General features: G+C 36.6%; 1 protein-coding gene across 2 annotated transcripts in view; it reads left to right on the top strand.

The window, feature by feature from the left end:
• Window positions 1-2: 2 nt before the first annotated feature.
• LOC127877864 (uncharacterized) overlaps window positions 3-14,378 on the top strand; it is a 28,188-nt gene continuing 13,812 nt past the window's right edge. Inside the window, exons 1-10 of one of the 2 annotated variants that reach the window (XM_052424162.1) lie at window positions 3-82; window positions 4,783-4,883; window positions 5,387-5,534; window positions 6,115-6,276; window positions 6,784-6,829; window positions 7,490-7,630; window positions 8,037-8,156; window positions 11,183-11,302; window positions 12,664-12,794; window positions 13,365-13,571. In XM_052424162.1, coding sequence (XP_052280122.1) covers window positions 47-82; window positions 4,783-4,883; window positions 5,387-5,534; window positions 6,115-6,276; window positions 6,784-6,829; window positions 7,490-7,630; window positions 8,037-8,156; window positions 11,183-11,302; window positions 12,664-12,794; window positions 13,365-13,571 — 1,212 coding nt within the window. In that variant the 5' untranslated portion in view covers window positions 3-46. Of the gene's footprint in view, window positions 83-3,796; window positions 3,903-4,782; window positions 4,884-5,386; window positions 5,535-6,114; window positions 6,277-6,783; window positions 6,830-7,489; window positions 7,631-8,036; window positions 8,157-11,182; window positions 11,303-12,663; window positions 12,795-13,364; window positions 13,572-14,378 lie in introns of those variants that run through there. The other variant, XM_052424163.1, reaches the window with a different exon arrangement.

The raw sequence follows: 14,378 nt of genomic DNA on the forward strand, positions 1-14,378 counted from the left end.
CGTCGTATAGATCTCTTCTACGTGTTATCGATGCAGATACGTGCATATGAAGAAACTGTATTTTATAATCAACAATATTGCTGTATATTGTTAATATTATTCCGTAAATTTTTTATTTTTCATATGCTTAGAAGATTTTTCCCCATTTGATCAGTGCATGCGAAGAATAGGCCTATAGTTGCCATGACGTTTTATAAACTTAGATGATCAATGGTTAAGTGTCAATTGCCTATTTTAATCCTGAATGAAAACGTATAATGTCCGAAGATTGATAAAGTTTTGAATTTTCCTATTTTAACTGTTGATTTTTACCTAAGATAAAAACTAATGTTTTGAAGTTGAAACGGTAAAAGTACATAACGGAACGTACATCTTAAACAGAACACATTTAGTTTGTTGAGTAAAATAACAAGTATGATGTACCTTTGTTTTATCATTAAGGTGTAAACTCGAATCCAGCTTTGTATGCCCCGCAAAAGGCTGATGGATATAGAATTGTGTAATTTGTCCGTCCGTTCGTTCGTCCGTCTGTCTGTCATTCTGCCAGTTCGTCCGTCCATCTGTCAAAAAACCTTTCATGGCTATATCTCAGGAACTTTATAAGATATCAACATGAAACTTTTTTGTACTGTTCTCACCCCTTGGCCAATAGGCGCCGGCACAAAAGTTTCTATTTGGAAGGAGTGTTGTATCAGAAGAACAACTTCGTTGGTGTATATATACCAATGATAAATGCCATGCTCATGAACCATAGCCCTACACTTTCTTAAATAAGAGTTATTGCCCTTTGTTTTTGTATGATTTAACTTTTCATATCAGGGCTATATCTCAGTTACCATACAAGACTTCAACATTAAACTTCATGGGTGTATTGATACCAATGAGAAGAATTGCCATGCACAAGAACCATAACCATAGACTTTCTTAAATAAGAATTATTTCCATTTGTTGTTTTTGTATTGCGTAACTGGTCAGGGCTATATCTCAGATACGCTACAAGATTTCAATATGATTCTGCATGCGTGTATAGATATCAAAGAGGAGAATTGCAATGCATGAAAATGATTACCCTACACGTTTTTTTACGATTATACCAAATATCAAGGTATGTGCACCTCTCCATAAACAAACTTTATTTGGCGGGGGATATCAATTCAACGAATTTGCATGTTCTAGCTTAGTTGGGAATGTTAGTAATGTCCTCGTGGCGTAGCGGCCCGTAAAGCTTCGTAAGGAGAAGTGTTGGTCTTTAAAACTCAAAGGTGGACTACACACGTATTTATCCATGTATTTTAAATTTGGTGGACAACTATGGTTAAGTTTGTTAGCAACCTAACCTGGTTCCGTTTTGAGGGCAGTATGTAAGCAAGCGGGTCAATCGGTCCCTGCTATTTGCGTGAAACAGATAATTTATGGGTCTCGCTGCCGATTTTTTTCTGGGTTTATTTAAATTGAATTCTCATCTAGTTTTTTTTATATTGAATTCTCATTAATCTTTCCCTGATAATCCAGTTACTAGCTACGTTTTTGAAAGGTCGATAATAAGACGTTTGGGCCATATAGAGAAATTGAGTAATTGATCTGGACCTTTTGCGGAGAATAAATGTTTACATTTGTTAAATACAGACATTATGATTACATAGATAATGAAGTTTGCAACGACAGTTTGCCTATCTTTTGTTTTAGTAGAACATTTAGCAAACTTATAACGTAATTAGTAGCACTAATAACTAAAAAGTACCGAGGGTAATGAGTGTTTATTAAGCAGACGCAGAAACATTACAAACAAATGTACCGTACTAGAAGCAAAAGCAGTAACGATATTAACTGCAGTTTCACAGTGCGTTAAAAGTATTCTTTCAGGGCTGTAAAAGCAGTTAACCTATTTTCAATATACGTGTTACTGTGATATCCGCTCATTGCCACAAAACGTATTTATTGGTCAAATTTTATTTGTATCGACTTAACCGTACCTTGGGAAACCTGATGCGCGGAGGCCTACGGGAGAAAAAGGCCAAGTACACAGAGATGCTAGAAGCTAGCAACCAAAGAGGATGGCGTAATTGGTTGTTCCCCATAGAAGTAGGCGCTAGAGGGTTTTGTGAACAATCCGTGTGCCAACTGATGTCAGCAATTGGGTCTACTGACAGGGATAGACGGCGGACTATCCAGAAAATGCCAAGATGTAGAACGGTCTCCGTGTGCCGAATAATGTCAGCAATTGGGTCTACTGGCAGGGATAGACGGTGGACTATCCAGAAAATGCCAAGATGTAGAACGGTCGACGAGCTGGCTGTTGCTGAGGCGAGACAAAATGGAAGAAGTAGAGCTATCGACATTTACCGTAGCTACGGTGGCCCAAACCTCCCGAGATGTCCATGGTTCAAGGGCGAAACATTGACGACGGAGGGACTCCATGCTGATGATGAGTGTCGATCCACTATCCACAACCACCATAAGACTTGAGTCTACAGGAGATTCACGGGTGGGTGTGTGATTGTACCCCACAACTAATTTGAGGAATTCCATCACTAAGTAGAAATATGACTGTTTGCTGCTTACAACTAAAGCTTTCCATTTAGTAAAATCAATACATCATCATCATTACCATCATGAACAACAACAACCATAATCATCATCATCATCATCATCATTCCTTTACCGGTCTGGTCGTTGGGCGGGGAATGAGGAACGAAAACACAGAAATCCCGCGCCAGTCAGGTTTGTTGTGGGCTTAAGTAGATCATATATGTGTGGGAACCTGTTATCTTTCGCATTGTCAATCCGCTTTTTCTTCTGACAGCCTCGACCTACCTTCGGCGGCGACCTACCTTTGGTTCGCCCTGAAGCACAGTCTTTTCGCAGAAAGTCGTGCCTGCGTAGACACATGTGCTTCAGAGGCCAGTTTCCTACATTCTTTGACCGCGTGAAGCGCGCAGGTCTCGCATCCAAACAGTGGGATGGATACTACGAAGTAGAGCTTGTACTTGGTGGGGACTTGCGCAAGCCCATTGCCAATCTTATATCTCTCAGAACCTGCCATAGGCCATCATGCTAAACGCGGTCGAAAGCTTTATTAAAGTCGATGAAATTGCGGAAGAGCTAACTTTGGTGTTGCATTTGTTTTTCAATGCTGATGACGCTGGGGTGCTGTTATTCTTGAAATTGTCATGTTTGGTAGTTCTATGACCATAGACTGGGTCCACTCTTTGGGAAGCTTCGTCTCCTCCAAGCCTTCAGACTTCCAACTTCCCCCTCCACATCTGCCTTCAGTATGGAGGACTTTCCTGATTCGCTTCTTGTTTGAGATCGTTGTGAAAGAGACTTTGGTCTGGTTGAAGCGAGTAATTATAGAGGTCGTTGCAGTATTCAGTCCTGTTCAGGACTTCGGCACTCTCGGTCAGTTTGTTCCCGTCAGCGTCTGCTTTAACGCTGTCCTTATTATTAAATAAAAAGCATGTATAAGTAGTGTATATTTTTGTTTTAAGTACATCTTCAACAAAATCATTCGTTGTATACTTAATCTTGAGCACATACGTTAAAAAATCACAAATATAATGCAGCATTACAAAAGTTGTGTACAAAGCATGTGTTTTTAGTCTGAACATGATCTAAGAAAGAGTTTTATTACTTGATATTCCGAGTTAATGTGTATGTTCGAAAAAAAAATAGAGCTGCTTACATGCACTATTTTTTCGCACAATATATCTTTGAACTTGTGACGCTGTTTTCCCATAAATTTGAATAGTCTTGATAGAAAAAGTTTCACATGTTTCTGGAAGCTACCGGTGTTACATTGCGCCGCACTGTGCATGGTTTTCAAGCCTCTGCGTGATTGACAACAAAAATCGGCGGTTTTTATTATCAAAATTAGTAAATTAATAAAATACTACAGCTAAACCGTATGTATTTTAATTCGTGTATGATATATGTTGTTTGTGTTTAAGTAATTTATTTAATAATGGTATTAATTGGTAACTCTCATTGATTGCCCTGTTGAAATACGTTTGCAATAGGAATTCGCGACATCTCAGCTATGCACTACAGTCAGTACAGAGTAGTCTAAATGCTTCCATTATAAAACGGCCAACTTTCAATGAATTTCTTTTGACTTAACTTTATTTCCGACTTTGAAACAAAGGAATATACTTTTGTTGCATAAGTCAATCTCATTTGCCTTAATCATTGTAAAAAGCTGGCACATTCAGTAAAAAGAGTTTTGACCGTGAAATGTTGACACATCGACACTTCCCCAATAAACTCACCAAAACATTTCAGCCTAGTATTCCATGAAATGAACTGAAATGTTATTATGACATCAGTTTTTTTAGTGAGCGAAATAACACTTATGGCTTATACTCATACTGAAAAGAATTTTCTTATATATGTGTTATCATCCTTTACAAATGGTAAACAATAACGCATTACAAACTCAAAGTGATTAAATAAATTTGAATTGTCCAGTTTTATGTTTATATTGTGACCATTTCTGTATTGCTTATATAACATATAAAATATACAATCTATTGTAAATACAGATGCAAAACATTGAGATGCATTGCCAAGGCTAAATAAATAAGTTAAAACCAATAATGGCCTAGTTGTTAAAGACTTAAGTGCAACATTTGTTCCTGTGATGTGGGTTAAAGCCCTTTGGTTGGCACATTGTTCCTCTTGTGTTTATCTTAAAGCAAAGTATTTTCCATCTCTGGAATCGTATGTCTTCATATAATTTCATACTTACATGTACTTCAAACTTTATATTTATTTTTACCTCTTCAGGTTTACAAAATCATGGCAACAGGAGATCTTGGTAACAACATCCGCAAGTTGAAAAAAAGGCTCAAAGAAATGAAATATGTAGAAGAAATAGATATCACAGGGTACTTGTTAAATTAAAATTCAATTAAAATATTACATGAAATAGTTTTAAGGTTTTGAAATTGCAATGTGATTGGTATTATTGTTGAGTTGTTTAAAAGCTGGAAACTAAGATTTGGTCCTTAATGTTTTACTAGAAGGCAAACCTAAATTACGCTGCCTTTCTTTCTTTTATTAAACAGTTTATAAATCTATTAAAATTTAATATGATTTTGCATATACCGGTTTTCAATGACACATGATCATTCTATGCTTCAAAACCTTCATTGCAAACGAAGTCCTTGGATATAGCAAATTATTAGAAAATGTCCCCATACAGATTGCTTTTGCACCCTGCCCCTTTTTAGCACCTTGTACCTTTTGTGATCTAGATCATTCTCCTACTTGGTGAGTGATTTAAAAGTATCGTCTGGTCAAAGACTTTGAACCTGTATATGTTTTTCTTTGTATTCATATTCTTACAATTAACACAAGCTTGTGTATAATTTTCTTTTGTGATTTTCAGTGTTAGTGAGGGTGCTCCAAATGCTTTTTTGCCAGTCTACCACTACGCCTTCACCAGCTTCAGTCCAGCAGTTGCTGAGCTCATCCTGGGCAAAGACATTGAGCTATATGGAAAATCTGATGCCAGGTTCATGGAAGCAATATATAAGGTGTAATAAAATTGCAAGTGTGTATGCATAAATTCGTCAAGATATTTTGATTTGTTTTTGAGGCAAAGATGTTTTCAATGAAAAGTTGAAAATCTTGATTACCCAGGAAGTAGATTTGGGTACAGCAGGCAGATGGTTTGTATGGGGTCACATCAAAGAGGTGGTTTCCATCATTTTCATTGACCAAGTATAATGAAACTTGGGATTTTGCAATCATTGGTTATGAACAATGAAGACAATCAAGTATGAAAGTTTGTGTTTGTGTGAGGGGGGTATTAGATAAAACTGCACCACATAAATTATATATTTCTGTGAAATTTAGATATCATAATATATCATATTAATTTTTATCTTGATAAGAAAATTATGTTATGAAATTATTTTTGTATATAATTATGATTGAAGGTATAATAATTGTTGCTAAGATATTTAAATTAATAAATTGTCCACGATTACCGGTAATAACACTAATATCTTGTTGAAACAATTATTGAGTGTAGAAGAATGCTCGAAATGTTCTCGCAGATACATATATGTTATCATATTCTTAAAAGTTTGGCATTCTTTGCTGTATTACCAGGTGTTGAGAGATATTTTTGCCTACAAACCACCCATCACTAAGGAGCAGTTCTTTGGGAAAGGTTTTGTGGAACGCAAGATTATAATGTGCACTGAGATTCTTGACCTGGTGCAGAAAAAACAATCCCAGCTCAACCCTGGCCCAAAGAAAACAACCATGAAAGTATACACAATTTTACATATATTTTTACACTGCACATTTTCAAGTAAGATCATAATTTTAAGACTTTCAAAGAATGATTAGAACAGTACAACTTATTCATCAGTGTCAGGAAAATGATATGTTTAGGGGTTTCTGTCCGATTTCATTACGGTATCAATTATAACAACTACAATTATTTAAACAAACTATCACATAATTCTTTGAGTCATTGACTACACCAGTCTGCATTAAATCAAAGATGATTGTATCCAAGCTTTCTGTGATGGCTCTAGTGTTTTTTTTTTAGAATTCAAGTTTCTCTACTCATGGCAACTTTTTATATATGACAAATTGTGAACACTGAATCATTAAATTTTCTGAGTGCCTTATTCTCACCTATAACCTAAGTTAACATACATTATGCTTCTAAAAACTCTACATGCCCTCATGTCAGCCCCAAACTCAATTGAGAAGACTCGTTTACTCTTACTTTCCTTTTATTCATAATTATCTACAATTTTCATTTAGACCAGTGTCAGACCAAAGTCTGCTCCAGAGGGACGTTTGTCCCAAGGTATGTATTAAAAATAAAAAAATAAAAAAGTCTTGCAAAATGGACATTATTTTGGTAGAAGATGAAAGCAACAATTTTATAGTATTATGTTTGTATTAAAAATATGTTCACATGCATTAGATGTTTGCACTGATGATATTTTCATAAAACTTGTCTGAAGTGTTCACCATCATCAATAGGAATAATTAAAGTGTGCAAGAAGCAGGTCACAATTTAAGGTCTAAGGTAAAAAAACAAAAAGTGTAATTTACTCTTTGTCTTGACCATAAAATTGTACAAATGTATTTTCATGTAACTTTGCAGAAGTAATAAGCATGGTAAGACAGAGTGTCTATATAAGAATCAGGTTATTAGGTTCAAAGTCAATCCCACAAATCAAGGTCAAAGATCAAAACATAGTCTTGACCAAATTAAAGATTTTGAAATAACTTTATAGTAGTTAGAAGCACACTTAGTGATACACTATATCCAATTCCCCAGGTCACAGATCAATTTTCTCAGTTTAAGGTCCAAGGTAAACTAAGAGAAATCAATTGAGATTGTCCAATCTTTACACTTTTTTAACATATTTTCCACTGACAGGTGTATCTTTGTGACCATGGTACTCTTGTTATAATTATTATTGTGTCCTTGGGACCTTTTTTTTTTTCCGTTTGCTAGGTGTGTCTAAGAGAAAATCACTGACTCAGAATCAACAGGTCATTAATGAGCTGATAACGCCCGCTGAATCCCAGCCTGTGCGACATGTCTCACAGGGGACCAGCCACACTGTGCCCGTACGCCATGTTGCAGAAACTAACAGTAAGAGATATTGAGTTTTATGCATGACAGTCATTGAAAATGTTTCTGTAGGGTGTACAATTATTAAAATGTGTGTGGTACAAATGTAAAGCAATTTAAATAGCAAATATATGTGCATGGTTTTGAGTTGGTGCAACAACAATTAAAAGAAACACACACCCAACCTAAAACAATGAATGCAATGCCTGATCAGGCAAATGGCTATGACTTATTATACAGCTTGTTTATGTCAATAAACAGCTGCACTAGTTGCTGTTGAATTATTATCTTTATTAGCAGTGTACCACGTCTAATATGGGGTCACAAAATTAGGGGGGGGGCGGGCGTTGAGATGAGTTTTGTTCTTGTTTCATCAATGATAGCACGATTATCAGTAAAAACATTATTTTGCGTTTGTTAATTGTAGACAGTTCAGAAAGGTCCAGCTTTGAGTCGGTTGGCAGTTACCATTCGGATCAACAGCCTACAGAAGTGGTGTCAAAAGTCACGTTCAGCTCTCCCAGGGAAGTGCACATGTACTCTCCAGGTACATATTGTCTATGTTTTGTGATAGGCAAATCTTGCTTAATGCTGTCTTGGAAGAGTCCATGCAAACTGCAAAGGTTGATCCTCTGTAACACTTGACACACTGGGTACAAATACAGAGGTAATTAGCAGGGTACTGCATCACACACTGGGTAAAAATACAGAGGTAATAAGCAGGGTACTGCATCACACACTGGGTACAAATACAGAGGTAATTAGCAGGGTACTGCATCACACACTGGGTACAAATACAGAGGTAATTAGCAGGGTACTGCATCATCCTTTTTATGATTCCCTTTTGCTGCTATTTACAGATGGTGTTCAGACCGAATGTAAGTGGGTTTTATGCCCCCGGTAGGGTGGCATATAGCAGTTTAACTGTCCGTCAGAATGTCAGTGTGTCAGTATGTCAGTCAGTCTGTCCGTCCGTCCGAAAAAAAACTTTAACATTGGCCATAACTTTTTCACTATTGAAGATAGCAACTTGATATTTGGCATGCATGTGTATCTCATGGAGCTGCACATTTTGAGTGGTGAAAGGTCAAGGTCATCCTTCAAGGTCAAATGTCAAATTTATGGCGTCTGTCCGTCCGAAAACTTTAACATTGGCCATAACTTTTTCAATATTGAAGATAGCAACTTGATATTTGGCATGCATGTGTATCTCATGGAGCTGAACATTTTGAGTGGTGAAAGGTGAAGGTCAAGGTCATCCTTCAAGGTTAAATGTCAAATATATGGCGACTGTCGGTCCGAAAACTTTAACATTGGCCATAACTTTTTTAATATTGAAGATAGCAACTTGATATTTGGCATGCATGTGTATCTCATGAAGCTGCACATTTTGAGTGGTGAAAGTTCAAGGTCAAAGTTATCCTTCAAGGTCAAAGGTAAAAAAAAATTAAAAAATTTCAAAGAGGCGTTCTCATGAAGCTGCACATTTTGAGTGGTGGATGTTCATGGCCAAGGTCATCCTTCAAGGTCAAGGTCATCCTACAAGGTCAAAGGTAAAAATAAATAAATTCAAAGCCGCGTTCTCATGAAGCTGCACATTTGGAGTGGTGGAAGTTCAAGGTCAAGGTCATCCTTCAAGGTCAAGGTCATCCTTCAAGGTCAAAGGTCAAAAAAATAATAATTTCAAAGCGGCGTTATCATGAAGCTGCACATTTTGACTGGTGGAAGTTCAAGGTCAAGTTCATCCTTCAAGGTCAAGGTCATCTTTCATGGACAAGTGTCAAAAAAAATAATTCAAAGCGGCGTTCACATAAAGCTGCACATTTTGAGTGGTGGAAGTTCAAGGTCAAGGTCATCCTTCAAGGTCAAAAGTCAAAAAAAAAAAATTCAAAGCGGCGCAATAGGGGGCATTGTGTTTCTGACGAACACATCTCTTGTTTTCATTCAAATTTTGGTCTGGTATGGGAACCCATTCCCGAGGGAAAAGTATATATTTTTTCCCAAATATGTCATACAAATTCCCAATTGAAGGTTTCAAATAACAAAAAAATATTATTTTCAAAAGTCTCAACATTCAGTTCATCTCCTTTCAAGTTCTATAAGTTTAACCTTAGTAAATGAATTACAACATGTATATTGAAATCATTTGTAAACGTAGTTATAAAGTATTTGTAGCAAAAAAACAATTGATGTAATTTCCACATTTTTTAGTAAAAATGGCATTATTCTTCCCAATCCAAAGAGATCCAAAATGATGAAGAAAAACACTGAATGTAGACTATCATTTGAAATGCATTTCATTTGCAATATATTTTTTATGCTTCCTTTTAGAGGGCTGCATGTATATAGTCTCTGCTTTATGCAGCTTTTAGTATTCTAATTTTGATGAATTTTCATTGGTCTGAAACAAATTTCTCTGGTTGGTGATAGTTTTGTGTCAACACAAAGTCAGTCCTTCCTTCCATCTGTTCTTAGGTGATTTCATCTGTCACACTTTTTGTTTCAAACATTTATGATCCAAATTTGAGGAAACTTTATATACAATCAATGCCATTTCATAGTTGACATATGCGCATATTGTCATGTCGTTTTTCTCCAGTAAGTTTTCAGGGAGCTATTATCTTTGGAATACTTATTTGTTTTCACACAATTTACCCATATATTGGCAAAGGGCATCATCCAGAAACATCCATCATTTTAGTTTTCAGATATTGTTTGTAAATGTTCAATGCAAAATCAAAAGACTATGTTAGAAAACTTTTATCGTTAGCATTTGATCAATGTATCCCTGTATGGAGAAAATTAAAAAAAAATGTCAATAGACTTGTATGTATTTTCACCTCGCTCATTTTAAGAAGCATCCTGTTGCTTTCTCAAACATTATTCTTTTCCTTCATCTGGTTTTCGTACAACTTATTTCTTTGTTGAATTTTGTTTGTAAATATGCATACTTTATGTTCCCCTTGGAGGAAGAGGGGGTAAATTGTTCTGCTGGATGTTGGTCAGTTGGTCTGTTAGTACACCAGTTCGTTTCCGATCAATAAGTTGTGAATGGATTGACCAATTGGCTTGATACTTACCATGTGCATTGGCCTTTGCCAGTAGATTACCCTATTGAAATTGGGTCACTAGGTCAAAGGTCAAGGTGTTATATGTAAAACAATATAAATAAAGGGAAGTGTTTTAAACTGTGTAATTAATGAACACAGATACTAACCACTGACTTTTGACTGAGTTTATCTCATTTTCAATCTTTTCAATGATTATCTACTAAATCAGCGACCTCGATTTTCCGGTTACAGAAGCGATTACCGCTGACTTTTTCATTCAACAACGATTAATTTATTTCATTCGATCATCGTGACATCACTAGTTATAATACTTTGATATTATCAACCCAATTAACTATAACGATGATTTAACAGAAGTGCATAATTCTATGTCAACTTAAAACATAGTTGTGGCTCAGTCAACCTAATATGAATAGATTAACTCTTATGATCAGTTTTATATACAGATGAATAATGAACAGTTAATAAAATATTGACAAAATATTGCTATATATTTTTTCAGAGTCATCAGCCAGTGGACAGGGTCTGGTCTCGGACCGTTTCCAGTTCAACAGTTGTCTCAACACGCCCAGCATTAAGAGGGCTTGTCTTAATTCTGTAGAGATCATCTCCATGCCAAGATGTAAGATTAACAATTAAGTCGCACTCTGGGAACATCAGGCTTAATGCATGTGCGTAGAGTGTTGTCTCATATTTTTAAAGATCATTTTACTGTACTTGTTTAATCTATCCACACTTTAAAGATATCATCCTGTAATTGTAATTAGCGACCGGAATGTAAAATAACATAAAAATGCAGCAAGATTTCTTCCGCAAAATACATTTATCAAGAATTTATGCAGAATTCTCTTATTACAGAATGTTTTAAAAAACACACCATAATCCTCTGACAATACTTGAAGCAGAACTTAAATGAGCAGTGTACTGGGAACATTTGTCTTATGCCTTATGTGTTCAACATTCCTGCAGTCTGGTCAGGGGCTACACTGTCAGCTATAAAGCCTTGCAAGATTTTGTGGTCTCATTTGCAGACAGTGTACCTTCTGACCAGACTAGGCAAATGCACAGGCTGGGCTGGAGTTATATTTGACGCATATGGCATAAGACTGATTTACGCATGGCTCTCATGTAAGAGTAGTTTGCAAACCTCCTCTTGGAAATGAAGCTCCACTTGAAGTTGTGTGTGGTTCAAGTCTTTTGTTGGGAAGAAGTATTCCAGACTAGCAGGTTCCATAAATGATGGACACAGTGGAAAACATATGCTCCCTTTTAAATGTTTATGGGAGCATGCACATCATTAACAATTTTGAGTTCCTCATAAATATAAATTGCAATTATCTGTTTGTTACACAATCATTAAATAAAATGTGTAGCAGACTTAGTCCAAAAGATTACATTTGGCTCCCAATGAATTCACATGAATTGCAAATTGACTGCCATCAGCATTTATACAAAGCAGTCTCGGGGATCTTGCTTGCTCAGTTGGTTCAATCCTGGACTGTTAATTTGGTGGGCTGAGTTCAAATGGCCCTTATAACTGGGGCAAGAAATGTTCATGTTAGTATTTCAATAGACATTTTGTACCTGCCTATTTCTCATGCAGGGCAGTGAACAGTTAATGACACTAAGTACATGTAATCAGCTCAGATATGCAAAGCATGCCAGGGAAATATTTAGAAGGTAAAACCACCATCATACGGCTGAAATACAGTTTAAAAGTAATACAATATAATCAGGTTAATTCAACGCCATAATATAGCCAATTTACTGGTTAAAGTGGCGGGGAAAAAACCCAAACCTGTTGGACTTAAAGAGATGCATTTGCGGCTGACAAACAGTAAATCTAGTTGCTGCTATTTTCACATTTTCTTTTACCATAATCCAACTTGTTGACGCTCTCAAATAATAAGCTACTTTTTCTATGGGTAATATCAAGCCCATATAAAAAGTATCTCTAAGTTCTTTGCGCGTCTTATAAAACAGATCACGATACACAAGAGCCGAGCATCCTGGAGATACAGGCCCCCTCCCACGACTCCATTCTGAACGGCCCCGTGGCATCACAGCAGGACCAGCTGCTGGAGGTCACCTCACAGGTGTCAGGACTGCATGAGGTATGGGCCGGTATCTTACCTAGTGCAGGATGTTCGGTTGTCATGGGTTAACCCTTTGCATGCTGGGAAATTTGTGGTCTGCTAAAATATCGTCTGCTGAATTTCTAAAATAAGCATTTTTTTCGATTTTTTTTTCAAAGAATACTGCCAGAATAGCAAACAGTTTGGATCCTGATGAGACGCCACGTTTTGTGGCGTCTCATCTGGATCCAAACTGTTTGCCACTTAGATACATATTTTCACGCGTCTGTTGTCCCTTAGAAAGTTTAAGTTAATTAAATACCTTTCTTACTAGATTCAAGTTTCAAAGGCTTCATTTCCAAACCTAAGTTACTGATGAGCAGCAAACAGCATAAAACCTGAACAGACTGCGAGTAACTTGCAGGCTGTTCTGGTTTTATGCTGTTTGCACATAGCCATTTTCACTTTGCTTCTTAATGGGAAAGGTTTAAGCAGGATCAGATATTCATTGACTATATACATGTACATGCATAATTGATTTCAGAGGTAATCTTCCAATGTATTCGTGGTATAATTTTGTATGAGAACAGATGTTTCCCACATTTGCAGACAGTCACCAAACTTGTGACCAGCATGCATACCCAGATGGAACTGATGCAGAAGTCAGGATTACTGGGGGATTCGTCAGGGAATATAAACATCAACAGCAGCAGCAACAACAGCAGTATCCAGCTGGAAAAAGTGCTGTCCCAGCTGAGCACGCTGGCAGCCAGAATGACCTTACTGGAGAACAGAGTCTCCATCATTGAGTCAAAAGTATGGCTTAAACCCTTAACCACTTATATACCTGTTTTTACCCATTTGTAGTCCCTTAGAAAGTTACATTTAATTAAAGACCTTTCTTACTAGATTCAAGTTTTAAAGGCTACATTTCCAACCCTAAGATACTGATGAGGAGCAAATGGTTTTATGCTGTTTGCACATTTTTACTTTGCTTCTGAGTGGGAAAGGTTAAATATTGGTAATAATTAGAACTGTCAGCTAAATTGACGAAAATAGTTGGGATGCAAAACGCTTACCAGTTAACCATCTGAAACAATCACTTAGCCGGTTAAATGTAGTGTTTTGTATTGGATAAAAAGTCAACAAAGACTAAAAAAATGGAACAAAAAAGCGAATAACATGAATGAATATATCTGGTTTCCATTTATTTAAACATAAAAATACATTGAAGGTCCTAGCTGCACATGTGCAAATATGCTGATAAGCCTGTCTGGCTGTCAATGGACAGATTTACAGATGGGGGAAACTCATTTTTACGCCCCCGGTAGGGTGGCATATAGCAGTTGAACTTTCCGTCAGTCCGTCTGTCAGTCTGTGCGTCCGTCCAAAAACTTTAACATTGGCCATAACTTTTGCAATATTGAAGATAGCAATTTGATATTTGGCATGCTTGTGTATCTCATGGAGCTGCACATTTTGAGTGGTGAAAGGTCAAGGTCATCCTTCAAGGTCAAATGTCAAATATATGGCTTCAAAGCGGCGCAGTAGGGGGCATTGTGATTCTGACAAACACATCTCTTGTTTGATATTCCTTACAGAAGCAGGGCTTTTTTTCTTCTT

This window comes from Dreissena polymorpha, chromosome 4, assembly GCF_020536995.1.
Source record: "Dreissena polymorpha isolate Duluth1 chromosome 4, UMN_Dpol_1.0, whole genome shotgun sequence".
Classification (NCBI taxonomy): domain Eukaryota; kingdom Metazoa; phylum Mollusca; class Bivalvia; order Myida; family Dreissenidae; genus Dreissena; species Dreissena polymorpha.